General features: G+C 41.8%; 1 protein-coding gene across 9 annotated transcripts in view; it reads left to right on the top strand.

The window, feature by feature from the left end:
• Window positions 1-19,330, top strand: part of DNAH9 (dynein axonemal heavy chain 9) — a 468,295-nt gene extending 448,965 nt beyond the window's left edge. For all 9 annotated transcript variants that reach the window (XM_049859546.1, XM_049859547.1, XM_049859545.1 and 6 more), the window contains 2 exons: window positions 11,852-12,241; window positions 18,459-19,330. In XM_049859546.1, the coding sequence (XP_049715503.1) occupies window positions 11,852-12,241; window positions 18,459-18,686 (618 nt within the window). In that variant the 3' untranslated portion in view covers window positions 18,687-19,330. The remainder of the gene's footprint in view (window positions 1-11,851; window positions 12,242-18,458) is intronic.
• The last annotated feature ends 1,961 nt before the right edge of the window (window positions 19,331-21,291 follow it).

Raw genomic sequence — 21,291 nt, 5'->3', positions numbered from 1 at the left:
TTTTATGTATTTTGGAGCCCTGTCATTGGGTGCATAGATATATATTATGGTTATTTCTTCATCATGGATTGTCTGTTTAATCATTATATAATGCCCTTCTTTGTTTTTTATGGTTTCTTTTGTTTTAAAGTCTATCTTATCTGAGATTAGTATTGCTACTGCTCTCTTTTGGTGGCTCTTTACTTGATATATTGTTTCCATCCTTTGATTTTTAATAAATTTACATCTTTGTTTCTAAGGTATGTCTCTTGTAGACAGCATATTGATGGATCCTGTTTTTTAATCCATTCTGTCACTCTTTGTCTCTTTATGGGTACATTTAGGCAATTTCATTCAGCATAATTATTGATGGGTGTGAGTTTATTGCTATCATTTTTGCAGTTTTTTTTAATGATGCTGGTGTTTTTCTTAGTTCCTCTTACTCGCTTGTGCTGAATTCCTTGTTTGTGGATTTTTTTTTTTCATTTCTTTTGTTTTTTGTAAATTTTGTGTTTTCTGAGACTTTATTTTTCCTTCTTTATTTTGATGAGTAGGTTTGTTAACTTTCTTTGTGGTTACCTTGAAATTTACCCTTATCTTCCTAAGTTTGAACTAGTCTTTTATTACTTGGTATCACTTTGACCTCCTCTCCATTTGAAATTTCTATACCTACACTGTTTATTCCCTCTTTTATTGTTCTGACACTGTTGTCATTTACAGATTAACCTCTCTGGTTCCCTGTTGTAAATCTTTTAGTTTTGATTTATCCTTGAGAGCTCATTACATAGGTTGGTATCTGGCTGATGCGGTCTTGCATCCTAGATTCAAGCTGTTGTCTGATGTTGTTTCTTCTCTAACCGAAGGACTCCCTTTAGTAATTTTTGTAAGTTTGGTTTTTACATATTCTCTTAATTTCTGTTTATCTGGAAATGTCCTAATTTCATCATCATATTGGCGTGACAGTCTTGCAGGATATATGATTCTTGGTTGGTGTCATGGATTGAATTGTGTCCCCCCAAAATATCTGTCAACTTGGCTAGGTCATGATTCCCTTGTATGATTGCATGGTTATCTACCATTTTATCTTCTGATGTGATTTCCGTATGTGTTGTAAATCCTATGACTATGTTGTAATAAGATGGATTTGCAGCAGTTATATTCATGAGGTCTACCAGATTAGGTAGTGTCTTAAGCCAATCTCTTTTGAGATATAAAAGAAGGAAGCAAGCAGAGAGATGTGGGAACCTCATCCCACCAAGAAAAGAGTGCCAGGAGCAGAGCGCATCCTTTGGACCTGAGGTTCTTACACTGAGATGCTTCCAGACCAAGGGAGGACTGCTGACAAGGACCTTCCTCCAGAGCTGACAAAGACAGAAAGCCTTTCCCTGGAGATGGTGCCCTGAATTCGGACTTCTAGTCTACTGGACAGTGAGAGAATAAACCCTTGTTAAAGCCATCCACTTGTGGTATTTCTGTTATAGCACCACTAGATGACTAAGATAGTTGGCACTATTTTCTTTCAAGGTTTTATATATGTCATCCCATTGCCTTCTTGCCTGCGTGGTTTCTGCCAAGTAATTAGAGCTTAGTCTTATTGTTTCCTCTCTGTATGTGACTTTTTGTTTTTCTTGAGCTGCTCTCAGGATTCTTTCTTTGTCTTTGGTTTTAGTGAGTGTGATTATGATATGCCTTGGTGATTTTCTTTTGGGGTCTATCGTATATGGGGTTCATTGAGTTTTGTGGATAGTCAGCTTTTAATCTTTCATGATATTAGGAATGTTTTGTCAGCAATTCTTCCATGGTTCTGTTTTTCATTTTCTCCTCTTGTTCTAGAACTCTGATCACTCACAAATTTTTGCTTTCAATTGTATCCCACATCATTCTCAGGATTTCTTCATTTTTTCTCATTCTTTTTTCTGACTTTTTATAAACAAAGTGGCAGCCAAGTATTTGTCTTCAATTTCGCTGTTCCCATCTTCCATTGTTTCAAACCTGCTCCTCAAACCTTCTATGACTCCACCCATTTCTGAGATCTTGTTGTTTATTTTTGGGTTTCTAACTGCTGTTTTTGTATGATTTCTAGTTGTGAAATTATTTTGAAATTTCATTCATGTATAATATTCTTGAATTCTTCCATTGTTTTGTCTATCTTTTCCATTATTTTGTCTGTATTTTCCATGAATTTGTCTATTGTTTCCTCATTTTTGTCTGGCTTTTCCTTCAACTCTTGGATAGCCCTGAATATTAGAATTCCCTATCAGGTAGTTTCAGTGCCCTTTCTTCTACTGGAAAGTCATCTGGTGTTTTATTTTGGAACCATCCTGTCCTGGTTTTTTCTTTTGTTTTGTTTTTCATGTTTTGATATTGTCTGCTGTCTTCGGGACATTCAGGAATTATTTTCCTCATTTATTGATTGTTGATTTGTTTCATGCTGCTTTTTTCTTTTGTTATGTCTGAGTAGGTGGGCTGGGTGTTCATTGTTGTTGGCTCGTCTGTAGGCATGATACTTCTCACCTTTTCCAGTGGGCAGGGCTAGTTGTTCAGCTATGGTGTAGCAGAGCAGGTCCACTGGAGGGGGTGGGGCTGGAATGGATCATTTGTGGCATGTACTGGGGCTGACAGGGTAAGGCCAAGGGTCAGTACAGAGCAGGTTCTGGTAGACCATGCCTATGCTGCTCAGGGGTGCGATGTTCAGCACACTGTGCAGATAGGCAAGAGGGAGGGGGGAGGTTGTGATTTGTGGAGCTAAGTGGGCATGGGAAAGAAGAGAAGGAGAGAGAAACGGGAGCCCAAAAAAGTGCTGAGGGAGCCTACCATTGGAGTGGTGCATAGCTGGGGAGGTCATGTGCCAGTGGCTTTTGAGCCAGGTGGTGAGGCACACAATTTCCCTGGGCATGTGCTGTCAAGAAGGGACAGATATGACATATGCAGCTAGGTGGGTGGGAGAAAGGAAAGGAAGGAAGGGAGAGATAAGAAAATAGATTAAAAAGAGAGAGAGAGAGAGAGAAAGGCACACGCAGCCAGGTGACCAGGAGAAAGGAATGGAAGGAATGTAGACAGAGACAAGAAACTGAGAAAAAAAAAAAAAAAAGGCCAGGTTGTTGGAAGGAAGGAATATAGAGACAAGAAACAAAGAAAAAAAAAGGCCCCAAGAGAACCCACCGGAAGCAGGTCCCCAGCCCAGTGGCACTGCACAGCCCATCAAGAAGGAGTGGAGGTGGCACATGTTGCCTGGTGTTCAGGAGAAGGGTAAGGAAGGAAGGTAGGGAGAGACAAGAAGCTGAGAAAAAAAAAAGAAAATTCCCCAAGGGATCCCATCAGAAGCAGGTCCCCAGCTGAGTGGGGCTGCACAGCCCATTGAGAAGGTGCAAAGATGGCACACAGCACCAGGTGTTCAGGAGAAGGGTAAGAAAGGAAGGTGGAGAGAGACAAGAAACCGAGAAGAGAAAAAAAATGCCCCAAGGGAGCCCAATTAGATGGTGGCGTAAACTGGGAAAACGGCTCCCTGGCCAAGAAGCACTGCAGAGCCCATCTAGAAGAAACAGAGATGGCACACGGTGCCAGATATTCAGCAGAAAAGAAGGGAAGGACGGTAGAGAGAGAGAAGAAACTGAGAAACAAAAACAAAAAGGAAAAAATGCCCCCAGGGAGCCCACTGGCGTGGCAGTGCGGTCAGAGGAAGTGGTTCTTCAGCCAAGTGACACTTCATAGCCTGTCAGGAAGGAGTGGAAATGGCACATAGAGTCAGGTGTTCAAGAGAAAGGAAAGGACAGAACTGAGAGAGAGAGAAGAAGTCCAAAAAAGCAACAAAAAAATGGCATTGAAGGAGTTGGCTGGTGTGGGTGGGGTAAATCCAAGTGGCAAGGAGCCAGCATCTCCGTAGCCACATGACCACGGTCTGCCAGAAAATGGCAGAGGTCAAGCAGAGGGAAGAAGGGTAGGGGATGGGAAACCATGTATTGCTGGTTACAGGGTGCTCTGTCTCCTGCTGGGAGCTCCATGAAGCTGCCTTCCCATACTCCCTGTCCGTTGATCTTGATCCAGTGGCTGAAGAGTCCAAAATGTCGTATCTGTGCGGCATTAGCTGATAGGGGACCTTCACTCTGTATCTCTCCTCACTCTCTGTTCTCTGTCAGTTTTCTATTTCATTTGGTGTTTGGTTGAATTCTTTATCCCTTCATTTGACACTTAGGGTTCCAGGATTGATGTTTGTCTGTTTTACTTAGTTTTTCAGGTCTTTGCACTGGAGGGACGGTGTGGTGCTTCTGTCTATAACACCATTTCGGCTCTTCCCCTGGTTTGTTTTTGGTTTGGTTTTGTTTTTTAGCCTGTTAATTTCCTTCTACCCACAATGTGGTTGGAGAGAAATAAGGAAGGGGATGTTGAACATGGACAGTATTTGGTAATGTTTCCACATTATGTACTAGCTTATAATCAAATGAAATACAAAATTCCAATGTAAATGAGGACTTTGCCTGTCATGTTATGCAGCTCTACTACTGTGGTCAGCAGGTATGTATTAGTAATTATCTCAAGTAGGTTTGTTGCAATCATAGCTTATTGAATCCATGCAGTTTTATTCAGTCTGTCTATCCATTTGACCTCTGGTTCATTCACTCATTTTTCTTCTAAAAGCCTTCACTGCCTTTTGGTGTCATGAATCACAGAGCATCCTGGTAAAAGATGAAGAGTGCTGGGGAGGAAGTTTCTCTTTTCTTTCAGTCTAGCTCAAGCAATGTTGATCCATGAGCTCCTTGGACAAGACGTGAGACTTCAAGCTTGAGGATGCCAAGTAGAATGGAAGGAAAGCCTGCCCTCCCTTCCAAAATGACAGTCTTGTAGGAAAGATAGACACACAAACTGATTATAATACAAGAAATGTGGGAGAAGAGGGGAAGAAGCAGGTATGTGGGGTGAGAGAAGGCCTGAGAGAAAAGGAGGCATCAAGGGGCTTTGGAGGAAGGTAAGATTACAACAGATGGCAATAAAAGGTAAAGCCTTCCAGATATTCAGAGCAGAGGAGCCCAAAACCTGTTCTAAGAGCTAACCTGCTTTGGCTGCAGCAAAGGGTCCACTCCAGTTAGTAGTGATGTGATGAACTTCAAAAAGGAGACTGGTGGTGACAGAAGAATGGCCCAGAAGCAGTCATCCTGAAAGTTCTACTGTATGTTGCTTTTTTTTCCTGGTCCCTCTATGAGCTAGAGATCAGACAGCAATATCCATTAAAAAGTGCTATCAAGGGGGGACAGGGGCAAGAAGGTTGCACAATTACATCGCCCTGTAGCAATGTCAGAAATAGACAACTAAGAAGTGATATAACTGAAGATCTCGGAACCCAGGATAGCAGCTGAAGAGCTGGAGAACCAAAGGGAAAGCAGATCAAGAGGAAGGCAGGATACATACAGTGGGAAAGCAGAGTTTAGAAAATTGTACTACTCAATTCAGCAGCATAGCTCATCGCAACCACCTTGGGATGGAGACATATGGCACCTCCAAGCAGAGAGCACAGGAAGGGAGCAATATGGAGAATACAGATTCAGATGGAGAAATTAAGAAACCAGTTCTGGAACAGAGCAACAATGTAGACAGGGTACATAACTGGACTGGGCAGAACTGGGAGAGAGCGGGACTTGGGTGTAGCATAAGATGCAATCCCAGAAGCCCCGGGGGAATGCTACCGGAGGAGAGTGGTGCAAACTGAACTGTAGGAAACTACAATGTGGAACGAGAAAGCTGATACTAGTGCCATGGTAGAAGGGCACAAATTACAGCGGCACTACAGAGATGTTTGCTCCCCTAACCTAGGGAAATGCAATAAAGTGTAATAACTGGAGACTGGTCCCGTAAACATGCATCACCCAGGAAGCCCATCTGCTGGAGATGGCTGGTAGAGTTCCACAGCCCAACCACTCATGGGAGGCTACCCCAGTCATCTATGATGAAAGGCACCCATAGGCTGAGCTCCCCGCCAGGAACCTACTGGCCTGAGGTGAGAATTCTGCCCAAACACCCATGGCAGGAACACCACCCAGGCAGCCTGATCCTGGCTCAGCCCACCTGCCTGAAGTGCACCCACTACAACCTGATGTTATAAATGTGTCCGTCCAACCCCACTGTTTCTCCAAGAGCAACTACCCTGATGCTGTGGACATGCCCACTCAAACCCAACCCAACAGGAACACACACCCTATCCAGAAACCTAAAGCATTCGGTCAGAACCAGCAAACACTCATGGCACCCCTGGACTGGCGCTGCAACATAGCCATCCCCTCAGGCACATAGCCTAAAACACTTTCCCCGGACCTAGGTAGAGCTCAGGACACCTTCCCCAGACCTATACAGAGCCCAGAACACTGCACCAGGACTAGTACCATGCCCAGGGCCCCATTAGGACCGGTACAGCACTGTGGCACCACTTCTGACATGAGCAGAGCCAGCAGCCTTGCCCAGGTCCTGCATACGGTCTGCAGCCCAGCCCCTGGTCAAGTGCAACACCCTAGGCCATGCCCCTAGACCAGTACCTTACTAGCTGGCCTGTCCCAGACTGGTACAGCAGGCATGCTTCATCCCAGCCTGGCACCACCTGTACCTTCACCCAAGTCCAACATCACAATCACAGGCACCCCTCCCCAAGACTGGAAGCACCCAGCCATAGAGAAGCGAACTTTAAGTAGCACAGGCCAAAGAATCTGAGCAAGCTGTTCTAGGACGGTACAGCTAGGACAGGTGGACCAGTAAACCCTGGGAAAAGAAGCAAGAACGTTCTAAAGAGAAGGGAAAGAAGCTAATCTCCTGATCTTCTAAACTAAATACAAACAAATAAATAAATCATAATGTTCCATAGGCAATAGACAATTATAAAACATACACAGAGGCAGAAAGGATGGCACAAACAAACAAAGCAAGGGGTCAGAAATAATCCCAGAGGAAGAACAAACAATGGAATTACCCAACAAATATTTCAAATCATTAGTACTAAAAATGCTCAAAGAGATAAAGGAAAATGGATAACGATCTAAAGGAAATCAGGAAAACAATACAACAACAAAACAAAAATTTTGATAAAGAGAATTCTTAAAAAAAAAATTAGAATACTGGAGCTTAAAAGTAAGGTAACAGAAATGAACACTATGAAAGGACACAGAAGTAGAACTGAAATGTCAGAAGAAAGGACCAAAGTCTTTGAGAATGCTCAGTCTGAAAAGCAAACAAAAAGGAATGAAGAAAAATGAACTAAGCCTAAGGGATATGTGAGACACCGTGAAAATGAATAATTAATGCATAACAGGAGTTCCAAAGCAAGAAAAAACGGAGGTAAACTCAGAAAGAAACTTGAAGAAATAATCTCAGAAAACTTCTCAAACATCACAAAAGATGGGAATTTTCCCATCCAAGAAGAGCAACAAACTCCATACAGGATGACTGACTCTCAAGAGAAACTCCCATGGTACATCAAAATCAAATTTTTGAGAATCTAGGACAAAGAGAAAATTTTAAGAGCTATACGAGAAAAGTGAAGTATCATATACAAAAAAAAAAAAAAATTGCCATCAAGTCGATTCTGACTCACAGAGATCCTATAGGACTACAAAACTGCCACATGGGGTTTCCAAGGAGCAGCTGGTGGATTTGAACTGCTGACCTTTTGGTTAGCAGCCAAATGCTTAACCACTGCACCACCAGAGCCCCATCACATACAAGGGGACCCCAATAAGATTAAGTGCCAACTTCCCTTCAAAAACCATGATGAAAGAAAAGAACTGCCAGCCAAGAATAATATATCCAACAAAATGAAATTAAAACATTCCCAGATAAACAAAAATTAAGAAAATTTGTTAATATCAGGCCAACTCTATAAGAAATACTGAAGAAAGTCCTCCAAAAGAAAAGTAATGACACTTAACAGCCACCTGAATATATACAACAATAAAATAAATTTAAGCTTGGACTGCAGGGAAACCAAGATACAAAGTTATAATTGATGACAATATCAAAATAAAAGGGGTGATGATTGGTGAAGATATGGAATTTTCATATGTTGAGGAAGTTAAGGTGGTTTCAAGACATAACAAGGTATTTTAAGTGTGGGATGTTAAATGTAATCCTCATAACCACAAAGAAAGTAAATAAAACTACTCACCAAAATAAAGAAGAGAAACCAAAAGACTCAGCAATCACAAAAACAATAATAAATAAAAGGTAAAAATACATGTATTTAAAAAAACTCAGCATTGAAGATAAACAGGAACAAAGAAGTCAACTCATAGCAACCCTATAGGACAGAGTAGAACTGCCCCATAGAGTTTTCAAGGAGCGCCTGGTGGATATGAACTGCCGACCTTTTGGTTAGCAGCCATAGCACTTAACCACTACGCCATCAGGGTTTCCATATAGACCCCTGGGTCTAAGAGGTTCTCAGCACAAGGACCGTTGGTCCAAAGGATGTGCTCTGCTCCCAGCTTTTCTTTCTTGGTGGTAGTCAGGTCCCTCTCTCTCTGCTCACTTCTCCCTCCTCCTTCCCCTGGACTTGGCGCCCTGAATGTGGACCTGTAGCCTACTGGACTGGGAGAGAACAAACTTCTCTTCGTTGAAGCCGTCCACCTGTGGTATTTCTGTTACAGCAGCACTAGATGGCCAAGACACCAAGGAAGCACATCCCGGGGCTGCTCGACCCATGATCAGATAAGTGCAGATGTCAGTGGGTGTTACAAGGGATCCAGCCGATGAGTTCAGGAGGTGCTGAAAGAAACAAATACAAGCAGGTTTTTTATTTTAGAATAGCTTGAGCCTTTAAGGAAGGTCATTTTACCGAGAACTTGGCCACAGCACCTTCCCATCAGCCCACCTTAGCTTCCACCACTCCGACAACATCCTAGGAAACTGATTTTTCTCTGAATGCCTTTCAGGAAATGCTGCCCTAGAGTTTGTAGACACATTCTTCTCCTGAGAAGGGAACACAGTTACACTTCATGGATCGAGGTTGGGGCGGGGGCTTCCTCTGAAAATGAGTCGTTTCTGCTTCTCTGCAAAGCCACGCGAATCCCGAAGCCCAGAAGCCTAACTGCACGGTGGATGATTTCTCTTTGTCCTAAATTGTTCCTGCTTCACTCTCAGACTGGCAGAACCTAAGAGGCAGTACATTCCTTATAGTTCCAGCGTTTCCACATTCAGCTAGTAAATGTAAAAGCAGTGTCAGAACAAACTGTAATCTTATCAGTACATGTGACAAATTTTTAAGAAAGCCAAGCTATACATTTTAATTCTCTGCAAACAAAATGGCTTTTCATTTCTCAAGGGTGTTGGAAATTAAGCATTGCATATATTTTCATCTTTACTGAAGCACATCCTTTCTTCTTACAATGAAACTCACAGAAATAGAGGCTTATATGGCTTCCCTTGTGGCCAGAACCTGCGGTAACACTGAGTCGGTTGGGGATTTAGCCACAGGTGACCACCGGGTAACAAAGGACATCTGTCTGCATGCAAAGTAGAGTGGCTGCCGGGGTTCTGTCTGAGGTCTGTCTAGCTCTGGCACTGCCCTCAGAGATGGTGCCAGAGGACCAGTAACTTTTCATCACACTTATCCCAGTACTACCCGTAGTCTACCCCAATACAGCAGAGTTAGGCAGGGTCATGTTCTGAGACCACTCCAGGAGAGGGGGCCTTTATCCCCCCATCAACTTGTGTAACAGATGGCATTCACATATATAACGTGCTTCCATAGACACACCTAAATTTAACAAAACTCAAAACAGTTTGTAGAGGAATAAGCACAATCAAGGCTTAGTGCGAGGGCAGCAGTCCCAGCCAGCAGGTACTGAGCACGTACACTGGTCCAGGCACAGCACCTGGCATTCCACACATCATCTCATTTAACCCTCATAATGATGCAATGAGATTGCAAAACACAGCAAGCTTTCAAGAGACGTCTTTCCTCTGTCAACCAAAACGTATCATACACAGGCTTTGGAAAGTACCAGTGGGGCCTCGTAAAAGAAAGTAAAAAGATCATCTGATCATTAAATTTTTCCCTTTGCACTAAAGTTAACTTTTAATTTTATTTTACTGTGATCAGCTATTTTAAGGGAAATTATTTATGGTAAATTATCACATAACTGGAGGCATGTGGAAGACCATCTTGTTTCAGAAGCTTTCTTTTGGCTCATATACAGAAGTACGTAGTGTTTTTGTTGTTTTATTGAGGTAGAACTCACACAACATAAAATGAGCCGTGAACCATTCTAACGTGCACAATTCAGTGGCATTCAGTACATGCACGATGTTCCGCACCCACATCTATCTATCCACTTCCAAGACATTTCCATCTCCCCAGTAGGAAAGCCCACACCCATTCAACAGTTACTGCCCATTCTCCCCTCCCAGCCCCTGCAATTTGCCTATTCTGGACACGTCATAAAAACAGAATCTGACAACATGTGACCTTTTCTGTCTGCCTTCTGTCACTTTACAAGTAGTGTTTTATGGCCTCTTTTAAGAAGCCTGTGCACACTAAAGTGGAGATTCTAAATTAAGAGAACTTTTTTTTTTTTTCCATTTTAACCCAGTAGAAGGGTTCATTTCATCAGATCCTTAAGGAAATCTACCACAAGAAACTTTTGTTCACCTGATGTGGGTGTGGTTAAAAGTAACAAGCTTTGGTGGCAGATACAGGGCACTTATACCTCCCATCGAGCCTTGATGTGACCTCAGAATGCTTCACAACACACTGCTCTGGGCAGCACAGCAGTACATCTGAGGAGACACAAGGGATGAAATCTATTTTCTATCCCTGTAAACAGTTCATTTATTTGAAGGGAAAAATATGTAATTCTGGCTGTGCTCAGTTACCATTGGTCTAAATGTTTGGGATGTTTGCCTTTTCTTTAAAATATTTATCTTAAAATAGCCCGGCCACCAGACCCTAAAGTATAGAAAGTGTATATAAACAGCTACATTCTATCTGGTAAGTTCATAAAGAAGTTATTTGTTTAGTCTTTTTCCTCCAAATCAGGAGTCAGAGGGTTACTCTCTTGCGCTGAGATTGCAAAACCCAGGAATGTGTTCATTCAAAGGCAGATATGCATAACCCTTTTTAACAGTTACAAAAGGTGAGATAAAGAGTTGGGCCTAGAAATTCACAGTGCCAGTCTCCAGCCCACCGGCAAGGGGCTTCGAGGCCCCACAGAGGCCTCTCTCACAGTCTAGCAGTCTTTACTCAATGGGTAAGCCAAGTCTTGTTGGTTACTCTAACCTGTATGTGAAACGACTCTAATAGAGACGGAATCTTTGAGAAATCGTCAGAGATATTTGGCAGAGCCAAAGTTAGCGAGTTTAATTTAAGGATGGTTTTTGGTGCAAACCTTTTTTTTTTTTTTAACAAATTGGCCAACTAGCAGTTGAAAGAGGGTAGTTTAAAGTTTACTTTGTATCCAATAGCTTGTTTTTCTTTTAGGAAATCCTTGATTGGGGGTAATATTGCTCTTTCAGCCTTTGGATTTGATGTTTTTAAGATGCCTGCAGGGCTGCTGCAAAGGCTGGAAGAAAATTGTAGACCCCAAGCTCTGGCATAGGGTTGAATAGGCAGGTAACACACAGGTGGATTAAGGTCTGTAGTGGGAAACAACTGGGTTTTCTGAAACAGAGTCAGTAGACAGGTATAGACTCTGACATCTCTGGAGAAGGGAGAGTTTTAGAGGAACAGGTTCTGTGAGACAAGTCTTGCAAATCAGGTGTTTGACAGATGGTCACTGCATCACCCACCCCTGAAGCCATGTCCTGTCTGCCTAGGTGCATGAGTTAGAGGGCACTAAGGCTGGTTGTTTGCAGAGATTTCATGCCTCCTCACTCTTCCTGTTCCTATTCTTTTCCTCAGGGGGAACTGACCATGACCAGTGACATGGAGAACTTACAGAATGCCCTGTACCTAGACATGGTGCCAGAACCCTGGGCCAGGCGAGCCTACCCCTCCACAGCCAAACTGGCAGCCTGGTTTTTGGACCTCCTCAACAGAATCAAGGAGCTAGAGGCCTGGACAGGTGACTTTGCATTGCCCACCACCGTGTGGCTGACAGGCTTCTTCAACCCCCAGTCATTCTTGACTGCCATCATGCAGTCCATGGCCCGCAAGAATGAATGGCCACTGGACCAGATGTCCCTGCAGTGTGATGTGACAAAGAAGAACAGAGAAGAATTCAGGAGCCCACCTCGGGAAGGGGCCTATGTCCATGGCCTCTTCATGGAAGGTGCCTGCTGGGACATACAGGTAAATCCTCAGATAAGACAAAGGGCATTATCTCATGAGATGACTAAATACATATTGTCTCACATAGAGTGTGATGACTAAAAGTGATGCCCCCAAATCTTTTTACCTACATAAGCTTTCTTTCCTTGAGGCTATCAAGCCATTTTTATGCAGCCAGGTGTGGTGCAAATAGCGTAGGCTTTGCAGCGAAGTAGAGTGGAGTGATTAAAAGCAAAGGCTTTGGACTAAGACTGGCTGGGTCTTACACCCAGCACCACATTTATCGATGTGACCTTGGATATAGTTTAGCCTCTCCATGTACCCAATTATTCGACTGTTCATGGGAAAATAGAGTTGTTGGAAACATTCAATAAATGTTAAGACACTTGAACAGTGCCTGTCACATTCAGAGCACTCAAAAAGTGTTAGCTACTATTGGGAGTCAGTCAGCTCTGCCACTGTGTGACCTGGAAATGTCATTTCACCTCCCTGGCCCACTTTGCTCGTTTATGAGCTTTAGGAGAGCAGGGACTCCTTCTGCCTTTTACATTGTTCCATAGGCACCGGGGGAGCCAGTAAATGTCATTTAAAGTGACATTTTGGAAAAAAAAATTCCTTGGAGAGGCTATTTAAAAACTGAGTCACCACAAGATTGGAGACACTGCTCTGTCATGGATATGGAACTGGCAAACAAGCACAGATGGCTGGGAAAAATAAAATAAATAAGAATGGATAATTCTAGGACAAAATTACACTTGTTATACACATAATCTGGAAGGAGCGCATAGTCAAATGGCCCACTTTGAAGGTGACAATACTTCTAGCAGTCAATACCAAGGAAATGGAAGAGAACTGTTAGATGAACTGGAAGGTCCCAGGAGGCCATGTGAATACGCATAAAAAGAGCCAATTGAAAATACATTAAAGTGGGACACTGTTCAAACAGCATGATCCTTAAGAAGTAAGCTGACTTTCCTCTCTCTGCTTGGACATTTGTACAAGATTCTGTCTGTAGAGATCACACATGGATTGTATTAGGTGTAGCGTAGACTAGACCACAGCCAGGATCCAAAAAAACACCAAAATGAGAAACTAAAATAGAGTACAAAAAGGAAGAGTAGGGAAGAAGCTCAGAAGAGAAGAGCAGTGGCACTGTGGAAAGAAAGGAAATTGACTCTAGTCATCTACCTTCCAATTTTCATTACCTTATTTTTAATAGGAGCCCTGGTGGCACAGTGGTTAAGAGCTAGGCTGCTAAGCAAAAGGTCGGCAGTTCGAATCCACCAGCTGCTCCTTGGAAACCCTATGGGGCAGTTTCTACTCTGTCCTATAGGGTTGCTATGAGTTGGAATCAGCTCAATGGCAATGGGTTTGGTTTTCTGTCGTTGTTTTTTAATTATAATCATTTTTAAAACTCTCCAAAAAAAGATACGTGTCCACAATGAGCTCTTGTTCACAAAGATTCTATCCCATTAGGATATCAACAAAAATGGTAGACTAAGGACCTCCTAAAAATCCTGTCCCCTATAAAACAATGAGAACATTGAGTCGAATTTTTCAGAACTCAGGAAATTAACCAAAAGTTTAGAGCAATACAGGGAGTGTCTTTTTTTTTTTTTTCCCAAGAATAATGACAACCTCAGTAAAAGAGCAAGTTTTATGGCCTTTCACCTGCCCTATTCCCATTCCCCGGCCCCAACTCTGCAGCAGCCTTAAAAACCAGCAGTCTGGAATCGCAATGAAAGCCAGCAGCCTGGCAGCCACTGAGAAAAGCAAAACATGGCTCAAGCACCTTCAAAGCCCCATTTCCACACTATTTTCCCCAGAGACATTTGTCAGAAACAATGAAAGGCAACTGTTTATCAATGCGACTGCCTGAGGCTGTGAATAACAGTGGGGCAAACAATAGAATAACCACAAAGTTGAAATGAAAAAGTTGGGAATTAGGTGTCCATAAAACCAAAAACAACAAACCAGTTGACATCTAATTGATTCCAACTCCTGGCAACTCCATGTGTTGCAGAGCAGAACTGCATTCCATAGGGTTTTCAACGCTGGGAACTTTTGGAAGGAGATTGCCAGGTCTTTCTTCTGAAGCTCCTCTGGATGGGCTCAAACCACCAAACTTTCAGTTAGTATTTGAGCATATAACCATATGTGCCACCCATGAAGCCTATAAAAAAAAAAAACACATAAAACTGGTTGCCATCGAGTCAATTCCAACTCATAGTGATTCTATAGGACAGAGTAGAACTGCCCCATAGAGTGTCCAAGGAGCAACTGGTGGATTCAAACTACCAATATTTTTGGCTAGCAACTGAAGTTCTTAACCACTAAGCCACTAGGGTTTCCAAAAATCCATTGCCATCAAGTCGATTCCAACTCACATTGACTCTATAGGACCCAGTAGAACTGTCCCATACAGCTTCCAAGGCTGTAATCTTTATGGAAGCAGACTGCTACATCTTTCTCCTAGGGAGCAGCTGGTGAGTTTGAACAGCTAACCTTTTGGTTACCCCACTGCTTAACCTCTAGTCTACCAGGGCTCCTTAGGGGGTTTTAAAAAGCTCTGACATATCCATGGGAATGTAAAAGTCAGTATCCATGTACAGACTGTGCACATGCTCAAGAAAGACTAAATTAGGTCCTAAGTTCACATCTCTGTCTAATGTTGAGGCTCTCTGCAAGCAGGAAGTAAAAACTAAGACAGAGCTGTAACCCGTTTGTTTTAGAATTGAAGACATGTCCCAAAACACACACAGAGCCCCTCAGCAAAGACAGGGAGACTTACTGGTTCCACACATTTAAATAAATCTCTGTCCAATCATTTGCTGGCTGCTAAGCTAACCAAGCATGGCAGTTCAGTGACCACACATGACAAAGCACACAGACTTTACAGGTAATCAGTTCAGAAAAGTCACTAAACAAACATACAACAACAAACGCTAGGGAGGGGGAGAATCTGATTTCAAGAGTTGCCACACTGTATTATTTAAATGTCCATTTTTCAAAAAAAAGACTAGGAGACATACAAAGAAACAAAAATTAAACAAGAAATTAAAATACTTTAACTCAGCTATTTTAAATGTTCAAAGAACTAAAAGAAACCATGTCTAAAGGACAGTATGCAAACATTGTCTCACCAAATAGAGAATATTAGTAAAGATAGAAAAAAAAAAAATTCTGGAGTACAAAAGTATACTACCAGAAATGAAAATTCACTAGAGGGACTCAATAGCGGTTTTGAGTTGACAGACAAATCCTCAAAGTTGAAGATAGGTCGATTGAGATTATCCAGCATTAAGAACAGAAAGAAAAAGAATGAAGAAAAAGGGACCAAACCACAGAGACCTCTACAGCACCATTTAGCATATCAACAAATACATAATGGAAGTCTCACGAGGAGGGGAAAGAGAAGAAGGAACAGAAAGAATATTAGGGAAAAAAATGGCTGAAAACTCCCCCAAAGTTGATGAAAAACAGTAATCTATACATCCAAGAACCTCAGCAAACTCCAAGTAGGATAAACTCAAAGTGATTTTCATCAAGACACACATTATGATCAAACTGTTGAAAGATAAAGACAAAGAGAGAATCTTGAAAGCAGCAATTGAAAAGGAACTCATCATTTATAAAGGATTCTCAAAGAGATTAAGAGCTGGTTTCTCATCAGCAATCATAAAGGCCAGAAGATAGTGGGACATAACGTATACAAAGTGCCAAGAAAAACACTTAGCCAAGATTTCTATGTCCAGAAGAGTGTCTTTCAAAAATAAAGGAGGAATTAACACATTTCCAGATTAAAAAAACAAAAATCGAGAGAATCTGTCACTAGGAGACTTGCCCTACAGGAAATACTAAAGAGTTCTTCAGAATGAAATGAAAGGACACTAGACAGTATCTCCACATGAAGAAATAAAGAGCACTAGTAAAGGTAACTACATAGTTAAATATAAAAGGTAGTATTTATTTTTTTGTAACTCTTTGTTATCCTGTCTAATTTAAAGGCAACTGCATAAAGCAGTAATTATAAATTTGCATGGATGGGAATGCAATGTATAAGAATGTAATTTGTATGACAACAACAGCACAAAAGCAAGGGAAGGAATGGAGTTATATAGGAGCAAAGTTTTTGTGTTCTAATGAAATTAAATTGGTATTAATCTGAACTAGATTGTTATCAATTAATATGTTAATTATAATACCCAAAAAAAACACTAAAAAATATGGTAAAAGAAACAAGGAAATTAAATTGGTACAGTCAAATATATCTACTTAACACAAAGGAAGGCAGAAATGGAGGAATGGGAGGAGAAGACAACTAGCAAAATGCCAGGTGTGAATCCTACCTTATTAGTAATTTCATTAAGTGTAAATGGATTAAACACTACAATTAAAAGACAGAGATTGGTAGGATGCATTTTTTAAATGACCCAATCTTATGCTGCTTATAAGAGACACATTTTAGATTCAACAACACAAATGCTTTATAAATACAGAGAAAATACATACTATGCAAACAAAAAGAAAACTATGGAGCTATACTAATATCGGACAAAGCATACTTGAAGACAAAAGTTGTTATTGGAGACAAAGAAGAATAATTTATAATAATAAATATGTCAGTCCATCAAGAGGATATAACAATTATGTATGCATCTAACATCAGAGCCCCCAAAATACATGAAGCAAAAACTGAAAAAATTAAAAGGAGAAGTAGACAACTCAACAAATGATACAGAATTCAATACCTGACTGCTAATGGTGACCGCTAATGGTTTCAGGGTTTCTCTTGGGGGGTGATTTCAATGTTCTGGAATTAGAAACTGGTGATGATTGCACAGCTTTGTGAATATATTAAAAACCACTGAATCATATACTTTAATAGGATTGGTTTTATAGTATGTGGGGTGAAAAAATTTCTATCCCTGCTTCCAACCATAAGTATTCAGGTGGGTCGGAGGGTCACTGCTACTTACCTTGGTTCTGAAACTCACCACATTTCATAACAGCCTCTAATAGAAACAAAGGGGAACCTCCTTCATTTCAAATCAATTTTATAGAACATAAACCAAACTCTGTCCATAGCACGAGTGGCTCAGAGCCACTTGGACACAGGCAAGTAATTTGTGAATGACTCTGGAGCAGCACTTTCCCAAAGTATAGTTCCCTAAAACCCTAGTACCATGGGAGAATTAACAGGTTTGAAAGAAAAGGGTCCTGTGGTCAAATAAGTTTGGGAAATGCGAAGGTAAACAAAGTTGGCCCAGTTTTATTACTGCTGTAACTTCTTGTCATCAACGGTAGTATGCATTGTCCGGCTGCAACTACAGGGTATGGAAAGCACTATTTCCCAAGATGATTAGACCAACAAACCCTTTTCTTCCTCAAAACATTTCTCAGAACTAAAACCAAACCAAAAACCAAACTCATTGCCATCAAGTAAATTCCAACTCATAGCAACCCCACAGGACACAGTAGAACTGCCCACAGGATTTCCAACAAGCAGCTGGTGGCTTCAAACTGCCAACCTTTTGGTTAGCAGCCAAGCTCTTAACTACTGTACCATCAGGGTTCCTTTTCAGGACTAGTGGTGGCGGGGGGGGGGCGGGGGGTGGAATGCCCTAGATAGGCCTGTTGAGATGTCTCAAAAAAACATAGAAAGGCCCCATCTAGAAAGCTACAGAATGGCCAGGTTCCTATTACCTGAAGAAAGATAAAACGTAGTGCCTTTGCTCAAGAAGTCAAAGTGCTCTAGACGGAGGATGAGCTCACATATGAAAATGAAGAGGCAGAAACAGGATGTAATCAAAGCCTTAAAATCTAAAGCATTTGCTGACAGGGGCTACGTCTTAAAAAAAAACTCATCTTTAAATCCCCAGCAACTAGCAAGGCACCTGGCAAACAGTTGCATTCAATATGTTTATGAAATGAATGAATTAAAAAACAAAACTAGGAGAGACTCAAGCTCCAAAGGGGTTAATCTATGTATGATAAATAGCAGCTTTTAGAACTCTGCTTCAAGAAGTGATTTAGGCTGAATGAAAACAGAAATGTGCTTTCCACATACAAGATTCATTTCATCGTGTATTGTTTAGAGAACCTGGAAGGGGGTAGTTGCAAAGGCATCCAAGGCCATGCCAGTCTCTCCTCTCTTGGATCTTCTGACAGAAGCAAGGCTGGCTGGATGGGCTCTGGGTATGATCTAAGATGGATATTCTCATGTTCTTGTCCTCAGGCTGGGATCATTACAGAGGCAAAGCTGAAGGACCTGACACCCCCCATGCCTGTGATGTTCATCAAAGCCATCCCTGCAGATAAGCAGGACTGCCGCAGTGTCTATCCCTGTCCTTTGTACAAGACTTGTCAGAGGGGACCAACCTACGTGTGGACTTTCAACCTGAAAACTAAGGAGAGCCCATCCAAGTGGATTCTAGCTGGAGTAGCCTTGCTTCTCCAGATCTAGTTTTCTGTAGGGCTACTGAGAAAGCAAGAAAAGAGGCTGGGCTGGAGGCTACCCAAAGGGACAGATGGGTAAAGGTTGACCACAGATATTTAAAAAGATAGGAAACCATGACCTCTCACAATTCTGTAGAATTCCTCTAGGGAACTTGGAGAAGTGCCTCACATCAGTAAGACCCTGAGCTGGAGAAGTGTGGGTCCAGGGATTAGGGGAGAACTTCATAATATTGAGCCTCTGCTAATAAAGTGATTTGTTCTTCAACTGTGTCTGGTCCAGTCTTTGAGAGCTGCAGTCTGGGAGAGACCCAGAGAAACCTGACACAAACACATGGGGCCAGACCTTGTTACAAAGCATCATACACAATGTTCTAGCGCCTGGGTAGTGCCTGTGGTCCTTGGAACGCCAGCATTAGCGTCACCCCTGAATCAGAATCTGCATCTTAATCAGCTCCCCCAGGTGATCTGTATGCAAAGTACAGACTGAGAAGCACTGGTCTAGATCAGGGATCGGCAAACTTTTTCTGTAAAGGGCCAAGGAGCAATTTTTTTTTTTTTGGCTTTGCAGCCATATAGTCTCTGCGGCAACTACTCAATTCTTCCCCTATAGTCCCAAAGCAGTCACAGACAATATATTAACAAATGGGTGTGGCTGTGTTCCAATAAAGCATTCTTTACAAAAATGGGTGGTGTATTGTATTTTGCTGACACCAGCTCTAGAGAAATAAAGAGAAGTATATACAATGTGATGTTTATCCTTCATTAATTCACACATCAATTCAATAAATTTTAATCTGTTGTTGTTAGGTGCCTTCAAGTCGGTTCCGACTCACAGAAGACCCTATGTACAGCAAAGTGAAACACTGCTGGTCCTGTGCCATCCTCACAATCCTTATGCTTGAGCCCACCGTTGCGGCCACTGTGTCAATCTGTCTTGTTGAGGGTCTTCCTCTACTGTGCCAAGCATTATGTCCCTCTCCAGAGACTAGTCCCTCCTGATAACATGTCCAAAGTATGTGAGACAAAGTCTTGCCATCATGCTTCTAAGGAGCATTCCAGCTGTACTTCTTCAAAGGCAGATTTGTTCATTCTTCTGGCAGTCCATGGAATATTCAGTATTCTTCGCCAACACTATAATTCAAAGGGTCAGTCCTTCTTCTGTCCTCCTTATTCATTGTCCAGCTTTTGCATGCATATGAGGTGATTGAAAATACCATGGCTAAGGTCAGGCGCACCTTAGTCCTCAAAGTGTCATCTTTGCTTTTCAACACTTAAAAGAGGTCTTTTGCAGCAGATTTGCCTAATGCAATACATTGTTTGATTTCTTGACTGCTGCTTTCACGGATGCTGATTGCAGATCCAAGTAAAATGAAATCCTTGACAACTTCAATCTTTTCTCATTTATTATTGAGACAGATAGGATTAACTGTGCTGGCAGAACAAAAGAGCTGTTAAAAGATTACCATCTAGAAGTTGGGTAAACAGGAACCACACCCTGTCAACATGAGATAACATTGAAACAATTACTACCTCCTTCTTACTGTTTTTCTAGTCCCTTCCTCCTGTACAGGCTCCCCGCATGCACAGAACAAAGTGTGACGGCTGTTAGCCTTCCTTAGCCCTCTGAAGATGGTGATGTAGTGCCAAAAATCAGTGCACTTGCACTATATCCCATAATAAGTGATGCCAAGGGCTGCCAAGAGGACTCCATCTTGAATATCAGCAGGTTCCATCTTGGATTCCAGATGTGCACGCAAACTAATTAACATGTACTGCCATCCTGAGAAGTACCCGCCCCTTGAAAGAAGCCCACTAAATATTCATTACTCTATTGTCTCCACCGAACCCATATAAGCCCTAGCAGTGCTTCCGTTTTTGATTCAGCCTTTTTGAGAGGCTTAGTCAAGCTGTTTTGAGAGGCTTAGTTCCCTGCTGACTCCTTTTGCTTGACTCAAGCAAAACAAAACTTGCTGAAGATAAAGTTTGTCTTTCATGTGTATTCTCACTCGGGAAAAGGCAATGACCCTTTGTGTCAGACTGGAGATTGGTAACATTACGATGTTGCTTTTTGGGCCAGTTGTGAAGATTTTCATTTCCTTTATGTTAGGTGCAATCCATACTGAAGGCTATAGTGTTTGATCTTCATCAGTAAGTGCTTCAAGTCCTCTTCACTTACAGCAAAAAGGGTTGTGTCATCAGCATACTGCAGGTTATTAATGAGTCTTCCTCCAATCTTCATGTCTCATTCTTCATCTAGTCCAGCTTCTTGGACTATTTGCTCAGCCTACAGGTTGAGTAAGCATGGTGAAAGGATACAACCCTGATGCACATATTTCCTAATTTTAAACCCTGCAGTATCCCCTTGTTCTGTTGGAACGATTGCCTCTTGGTGTATGTACAGGTTTCTCATGAGCACAATTAAGTGTTCTGGAATTCCCATTCTTCACAACATTATACATAATTTGTTGTGATCCACACAGTCTAATGCCTTTACATACTCAATAAAACACAGATAAACATCTACAAATTTTTATCTGACACCTACCATTAAAGAGAGACCCAAGAAGAAATCTTTTCTCTAAAGCTTTTTTTTTTTTTAATCGTGCTTTAGG

Source organism: Elephas maximus, chromosome 19, assembly GCF_024166365.1.
Source record: "Elephas maximus indicus isolate mEleMax1 chromosome 19, mEleMax1 primary haplotype, whole genome shotgun sequence".
NCBI classification, from domain to species: Eukaryota; Metazoa; Chordata; class Mammalia; order Proboscidea; family Elephantidae; genus Elephas; species Elephas maximus.
This window is presented reverse-complemented; position numbering and strand designations above follow the sequence as displayed.